The sequence below is a fragment of the Petaurus breviceps genome, unplaced genomic scaffold, assembly GCF_028583685.1.
Source record: "Petaurus breviceps papuanus isolate PSGF00001 unplaced genomic scaffold, PetGlider_PUasm1.0 91133, whole genome shotgun sequence".
In the NCBI taxonomy this organism is placed as follows: domain Eukaryota; kingdom Metazoa; phylum Chordata; class Mammalia; order Diprotodontia; family Petauridae; genus Petaurus; species Petaurus breviceps.
Genome location: NW_027187419.1, coordinates 100,837,579 through 100,845,616, shown reverse-complemented (window position 1 = coordinate 100,845,616; position 8,038 = coordinate 100,837,579). Strand labels below are relative to the sequence as shown.

At 37.8% G+C, this 8,038-nt stretch overlaps 1 protein-coding gene and 1 long non-coding RNA gene across 4 annotated transcripts in view; one reads left to right on the top strand and one right to left on the bottom strand.

Annotated features, from left to right (window-relative positions):
• Nucleotides 1-8,038, top strand: part of LOC138154961 (uncharacterized) — an 84,083-nt gene that overhangs the window by 61,634 nt on the left and 14,411 nt on the right. The gene's annotated exons all lie outside the window — the stretch shown is intronic.
• The window catches only part of HAT1 (histone acetyltransferase 1), an 82,711-nt gene continuing 80,954 nt past the window's right edge, over nucleotides 6,282-8,038 (bottom strand). Inside the window, exon 11 of the mRNA XM_069079946.1 lies at nucleotides 6,282-6,684. Within this exon, the coding sequence (XP_068936047.1) occupies nucleotides 6,517-6,684 (168 nt within the window). The 3' untranslated portion in view covers nucleotides 6,282-6,516. The remainder of the gene's footprint in view (nucleotides 6,685-8,038) is intronic.

Below are 8,038 nucleotides of genomic sequence, written 5' to 3'. Positions count from 1 at the left end.
TTTTTTTTTTTTTTTTTTTTTTTTTTTTTTTTTAGCAATCAGGGTTAAGTAACTTGCTCAAGGTTACAGGGCCAGGTGTTTCTGGGTGTGGTGCAAAGTATCCGAGCCCGGGATTCAATCTCCAGGTCATCCCGACACTGGAGCTGGTGCTCTTACTCGCCCAGCCACCTGGCCGCCCTCTTGCTGATTTTCTTTAGTTTTACCCCAAGGTGTTTGGACATTGTTGTCCTCTTCTGGATTTTTGTCTCGTCTTCCCTGTCATCATAATAACTTTCTATGGTCAGATTATTTTTGTTGTTGTTTGCTCATCTTTTTTCCTTTTCCTTCAAATTTGAGTTCTGCTAATTTGGTGGAAGGGGTACTGTATCAGGCTTTTTGTGCCAGCAGCCGCAGACCCTGGCTGTTTTCGTGGTGCTGCATTGATATTGTCCTGAGACCCACAGGGGACCCTTGTGTCTAGTGCTGTGCTCAAGAGGTGGGGCAAGGGGTAGCTGGTGCTGCTAGAAGCTACAGGGTCTGGCAGCTAGCCTGCTGCTAAACTGGAGTCCTGCTGGTGTCTGGCATGTGCTGAGGACAGTGGGGTGTTTTTGCATTTCCCTCAGACTACCCTGAAGCATGGCCTTCTGGCCGCTGGCACCTGTTTGCCATGCTGAAACCCATGAGTGTGTGCGTGGGGAGAGTCCTGGTGTTGGCATTTGCCTGCTCCACTCACTGGGGCTTAGGATCTCCCATTGGTTTGCATAGGGCTTGCTGAGATGCTTCCTCTTTTGGACTTCGTTCCCATTTTACCCAAGTGGGACCTTTCTTGATGCCTTTTCTTAGGCTAAAAGACTGTTTCCCCCTGTCTTTTTTTTTTTTTTTGCCAGTTCTCCTGTTCCAGGATTTGTTTTGGCACACTATCTTATGGTTGTTTGGAGGTGAATATGAGAGAGTTATGGTGATTTGCTGCTTACTCTGCCATCTTGGCCCTTGGGAGTGGCCTTGTCTCCAATTAATTTTTAATCCATGCCTCAAAGGCTCTTTATTGATGTTTCATTTTGTTATGGTCAGAAAAAGATGAATTCAATGTTTCTGCTTTTTTGCATTTGTTTATGAGGTTTTTGTGCCCAACATGGTCAATTTTTGTCAAAGTGCCATGCACAGCTGAGATGTTTGTTCCTTTCTGTTCTGATTCAGTATTTTCTGGAAATCTGTATCTAACATTCCTAAAATTCTGTTCACTTCCTTAAACTTTATTTTAAATTTATATCAGACCAAAATAGGGTAAAGTGAGGTTCCCTCATTATTATAGTTTTACTGTTTCCTCCAATAACTCATTTAATTCTTCCTTCAAAAGTCATGATGCTATGCCATTATGTTCAGTATTTATATTAATTCATTGTCTAGGTTATCTTTTAGCAAAATGGTTCCATTTACCTCTTAATTAGGTGTGTTTTTGCTTTTGCTTTGTCTGAGATCACTATTACTACCCTTGCCTTTTTTACTTCAGTTGAAGCATATAAGAAGCATATACTGCCCTCCTTAATCTACTCCCTCTCACTGTTACTGCCCGCTCCTACTTTCTTTTCCTTTCCAACCTACTTCCCTGTTGGGTAAGATAAATTTCTCTACCCAGTTGTGTGTACATTCTTTCCTCCTTGAACCAGTTCAAATGAGAGTGAGGCTCAAGTGTTGTCCACTCCATCTACCCCCAGTCTCATCCCATAGTATAAACTCTAACTTGCATGTCCCATTTCCAAGTGAAGTAACTTCACCCATTCTTTCTGCCCATCCTTTCCCTCTCTTCTACTCCCTTTCCCAATGCATCACTTTCTCACCTTTCTCTTGAAATCATCTCAACCTAATAGAATCACACCCAGGCCTTCTTAGTCATCTAAGACCCTTGTTGATGGTAAATTATTTTTTCTAAAAGTTTTTGATGAAAAATTTCTAAGGGGTTGCATTTATCATTTTCATATATAAGAATCTAAACAACTTAACCTTGTTTAGTACCTTATCATTTCTTACTCATGCTTACCTTTTTATACTTCTCTTGAGGCTTATATTTGAAAGTTCAGTTTTGTTGTGTCCATTTTTCCCCCATAGGGATTTTACTTTTTTACTGAAAGCTTATTCTTGGTTGTAATCCTAGCTCCTTTGCTTTCTGGAATATCATTCCAAGCCCTCCATTCCTTTATATTGTTAGTTACTAAATCTTGTGTGATCCTGACTATGGCTCTATGGAGCTTGCTTATTGTGAGGGAGGTAAGGCAAAAATGTTACTTTTCACTGTCATCTTGACTTCACTTCCAATTTAGTAACCTTTTTTTTTTCCTTTTAAAGTATAGTTACACATTGCTTTCCAGAATAACCAGGCTAATTCACATCTCTATCAACAGTATATTGTGTCTCGTCCTGTAGTCACTCAAACATTTATATTACTTTGTCACTTTGAGGGTTATGAGTTGGAAGCACAGAGTGAATTAAATTTTAATTTCTCCAATTATTAGTGATTTGGAGCATTTTGCACATGGGTATTGAAAGCTTAGATTTCTTCCTTTGAAATTTGCCTGTTTGTATCTTTTGACCATTTATCAGTTAGGGAATGGCTCTTATTCTTATAAATCTGAATTAGTTTCTTATATATCTTAGAAATATGAGGATTCAGTGACATATTTGTAAAGCACGTAATAAGTGCTTAATGTTTATTCCCTTACATATAAAAGAAAAACTTGCCACAGAGATTTTCCCCCAGTAACATTTTTTCCCCTGATCTTAACTACATTCAACCAACACCCTGCTTTTTTTTTTTCTTTTTCAAGAGGGGAATGCAGGGCAACTGGGGTTAAGTGACTTGCTGAAGGTCACACAGCTAGTAAATGTGTCAAGTATCTGAAGCTGCACCCTGCTTTTTTTAACCTTTTTTCAGGTGATGAAATCCATCTTTTCTCCCTCTTTCTTCCTCTATAAAAAAAAACAACAAAACAGCCCTTGTAACAAATGTGCGTTAAGCAAAACAAATTGCTATATCGGCCATGTCCAAAAAAATGTCTCAATTGCACACCGAGTCCATCACTGTCAGGAGGTAGGTAGCATTTTTCATCATAAGAACTCTGTAATTGTAATATTTCCTCATGGTAATATGTTTTCATATCAGTTTACTGCCCCCTCTTTGTGAAGAAGAGGATGGTTAGAGAAGTGTGCTCAGCAGCAGTGCTCTAGGTTTGATAGAATTTACTTCTGCTTCCTTTCCCCCCTTTTTCTCTTGCCCAGAGCATAGAATCCATGAAATTAATTATAGTGGAGGGGGCAAAAACATTTTCAAGATAGCTATAAACTGATACAGGTAAAAAAAAGTTATGATACTAGATATAAAGGGTGAGACTATTAGCAAATGAGGAGAGCAAGGAATAGTTTACCTGTCAGATCTATGGAAAATGGATTTACAGGAGATAGAGAACATTATGAAATGCAAAGTAAGTAATTTTGATTACATTAAATTAAAAAGGGTTTTTGCACAAAGCCAATGCAACCAAGATTAGAAGGGAAACAGAAAACGGAACTAATTTTTCTGATAAAGACCTCATTTCTAAAACATATAGAGAAATTTATGAATCAAATTTATAATACAAGTCGTTCCCCAACTGATAAATGGTCAAAGGATATGAACAGGCAGTTTTCAGGGGAAGAAATTAAAGCTATCTATAGTCATATTGAAAAAATGCTCTAAAGCACTATTGACTAGAGAAATGAAAGTCAAAACTACTCTGAGATACCACATATCTATCAGATTGGCTAACATGACAAAACAAGAAAATGATAAATGTTGCAGATGTAAAAAAATTGGAACACTCATGCATTGCTGGTGGAGCTGTGAATAAATCCAACCATTCTGGAGAGCAATTTAGAACTATGCCCAGAGGGCTATAAAACTGTACCTATCCCCCTTTGACCCAGTAATACCACTTCTAGGTCAGTATCCCAAAATCATAAAAATGGGAAAAGGATCCATGTGTACAAAAATATTTAAAGCAGCTTTTTGTGATGGCAAAAAGTTAGAAATTGAAGGGATGCCCATCAGTTGAGGAATGACCGAACAAATTATGGTATATGAATGTAATATTATTGTTCCATAAGAAATGATAAGCAGGTGGATTTCAGAAAAACCTGAACTTATTTGAATTCATGCTAAATGAAGTGAGCAGAACCAGGAGAATATTGTATACAATAACAGCAGCATTATGTGATGACCAACTTTGATAGACTTAGCTCTTTTCAGCAATACAAGGATCTAAGTTCCAAAAGATTCATGCTGGAAAATGCTATCCACATTCAGAAAAAGAACTATGGAGTCTGAATGAAGATCAAAGCATACTATTTTGTTTTGTTTCTTCTTGTAGTTTTTCCTTTGCTTGTAATTCTTCTTTACAACATGACTAAAGCAAATACATTTAATATATGTATACCCTGTATTAGTACATGTATACCCTGTATTAGATTGTATGCCATCTTGAAGAAGAGGAGAAAATTTAGAATTTGAGATCTTGTAGAAGTGAATTGAAAACTAAAAACTAAAAAACATATATATTTTTAAAGATGTGAAAAAAATAAAAGTTATGATATACCTCTGAGCAATCTAAATACATGAGAGGCAGCAAGGTATAGTAGTAGAAAGGGCCAGATTTCGAGTTAGACTCAAATCTCAGCTTTGCTTAAGAGTGTTACCTTATCACTTAACCCTTTTTGAGGTAATTTCTGCATCTGCAAAATATGGGGATTGGGCTAGATTTCTCAGCAAACGACAGCCAGGAGGCCAAATCCACCCTTTTGGTCTCTTTGTATGGCCCCAGCTAAAAATAGTTTTTACATTTAAATACAGTAAAACTTTTACTTAAAAATGTAAAAATCATTCTTAAGTTTGCCAACTCCAGCTGTGAATTAATGATGATCCCATGAATTTAATCTAATTTCGTCTGTTTTTTAGGTTTGAGTCCTTAAACATTACCGTATTTCCAAACCTCAACATGGTATAGAGGAAAAGAGGACTGGATTTAGATGCAATTGTACATGGATTTGAAGCCTAGCTTTGCAATTTACTGCCTCTGTGACTGGGCAGATCCTCTCTCTGGGTCTCAGTATCTTCCATCTATGAAACCAAGGTCTCTTCCTTCTGCGAAGCACTAATAATTAAAGATCCTAACAACTGTTTCTAGAGTCAGTTAAGCCATAGTTAGGGATGCTTACTTTATTACTCCAGAAATACTGGCTAAAGTAAACAGAACTTTATTCAGTTTTACTGTCTATGTTAATTCCACGTGTATCTATCTAAAGCCAAGGAAGTTTTTTGGGGAAGGTCTGTATTTTCCAAAACTTCAATTAAAAAACATCCCAAGGGGCAGCTAAGTGGCACAGTGAAGAGAGCACCAGCCCTGGAGTCAGGAGGACCCGAGTTCAAATCTGACCTCAGACACTTAACACTTACTAGCCGTGTGACCTTGGGCAAGTCACTTAACCCCAATTGTCCTGCCCTCCCCCCTCCAAAACGCAAAAAAAACTAACAAAAAAACCCAAACCCCAAACCCCAAGATAAGAGTAGTACCCCTAAGTAAAATAAGACAAATCGAAGAATCTTATTTGTACCTATGCCCTCTGTGGTAAGAATGTGTGGGAAGTTAGGACCCTATCAAGCAGCCTTGTTTTTCCTTCCACACATACAGGAATTTAACAAGCCACTAAAGGCACCTGATAACTTAAATTGTGTGCAAAAGTTCTTCCACTCCTCCAATCCACCAATATAGAGCCATTTAATTTTTTTTCCCAATGTAGTTTTGAGAAAGAAACTATTACGCTTTTTTAATCAGTCTATTTAAAAACTCTACATCTCAAAACAGTTATCTGAGCAAAAAAAAATTTTTAATACAGGGCAACAAGACAATTAGAAAACATAGAGAAACCTGATTTTCTAGTTCCAGAGTACAGAGCCCTAGAAGAAAATGGCAATACGGTCTCAATGCTCTATGTTATTAGTGTTTGAGGATATTTAGTGCTGAGTACTATACTCCTTATTTTGCCTTATCCCTCTATTTAAGGAAGTGGCTATGTTATTACAATCTGACATTTCCAAGTTATCATTTTGGAGGGGAGAAGGCAGGGCAATTGGGATTAAGTGTCTGAAGTTGGATTTGAACTCAGGTCCTTCTTGACTTCAGGGCCAGTGCTCTATTCACTGTGCCATCTAGCCGCCCCACCAAGTTAGCATTTTATATGCTTATTTAAGGATAAAAAAATGGCAGTAATGGGTATTTCATAAGCTATACCTGTGGTTTATTTAGCAGTGAGCGGTCCTAGAATACAAACAATGTCTTAGAACCTACAATCCCACACCAACTAGAAGAAAATCTTCAAATAGAGAAAAAAAGATAGCATTTAATGTAAATACAAGTGTCACATAAGATTTCTCAATTAACAAGCCATTACAGGTGTTTCCCAGCAAATGTATAGAAATCTTCCAATTTCCTGTCCAGAAGGGTCGATTCTTTACGCTTGGGCAAGTCGTTCTATTATCCTCCTGTAGTCTGAAACAAGTTGCTGGAAGCTTTCCTCCAACTGTTCATGTTGCATGCTTATATCTATTTGGTTCATCTGGTTTGTCAACTCTTCAGGCCTGAGACATCTTCTCATTTTGGCAAGATCTCTCTGCTTTTTCTAGATAGTAAATAAAACTATCTGTTAGGGTAAACAAGGCAATAACTTATCTCCTTAAATCTGCATAACTTTAATAGTAATATTCAGTGTTAAAAACAAAATAAACAACTGTGGTACCAGTGGAAATATTGACTCTGATGTCCTAAGGACCTCAGTTCAAATTTTACCTCTGAAGCTTACAACTTGCATGACCTCAGTCAAGTATGTTTAACCCCAATAGGCCTCAGTGTCATACCTGTAAAATTAGGTAGGAGTAGACTAGATAGCTCCTGAGATTCCTTGCAATTTTAGATCTGAGCCTGTTAGCAATAGGAGTAAATACAGATTGCAATCTTTAAGGAAGCCTAAAATTTGAACTTAATAGTTAATAAAAAATAAGTATACTAAGCATTTGAAGCCTGCAAATACTCTTGGGAATAGTGCCCAAGATAACTTGATAATTGGCCTCAGTTAAAGACAGACATAAAATACAGGGCAGATAATTTGAATGAAAAAGTACAATAAGGAAATTTTGAGACTGGGCATTGATCTTCTCCTCAGCCCTGATACCATTACAAAGTCAATCCTCAATCTTCTCTGAGTGATTTATTCATGGGTTACTATGGACAGAGAATTCATCATCTTGTGGCCAATTTGATGGTGATGAACCAATGAACCCTCTCTGTATTTTGCAGTCTGAGGGCCAACCTTATCATCCACTGCTAGAACCATATTCAAAAGGCTCTTAAACTTAGTAGAATTGGCCGGTGCTTATGTTGCACGGATATTAGTCCCTGAGGAATTACGGGTCACCTCCATGCCACATAAGAGTCAGATTTTTTTAACAGCAACTTTAAATACCTGTCTTATCCTTACCAGTGAACACTCAGTTGGTTCCCTATCACCTCCAGGATTAAATATAAAGATTATCTGGTATTCAAAACCATTTCTAACCTGACTTCCTTCCTTTCCAGCTTTCTTACACCTTATCCTCCATGCTACAGGACCCAGTAACATGGCCTCTTGCTGTCCCTCAGAAACAAAATATTCCAACCTCGTTGGTTGTCAGCCATGCCTAGATTTCTCATTCTTACCTAGGCTTCTCTAACTCTATTCAGGGCCGAGACAAAAATGCCACCCTGTACGAGAAGGCTTTCCTGATGACCCCTGATGCGGCTGTCTCCAGGCTATCTCACGCATGTCTTGTTTGGACGTGAGAACACTGAGGGACTCGTTTGTTTTGCCCTTCTTTCTGTTCCTAGCACGTACTAATGCTGACTGACCAGATGTTTAAATCATCTTTATATGAGACCCTGGGTTGTTAGACCAAGCTCAGAATTTTGGTAATAAATAGAAATCAAAATAATATACTAGC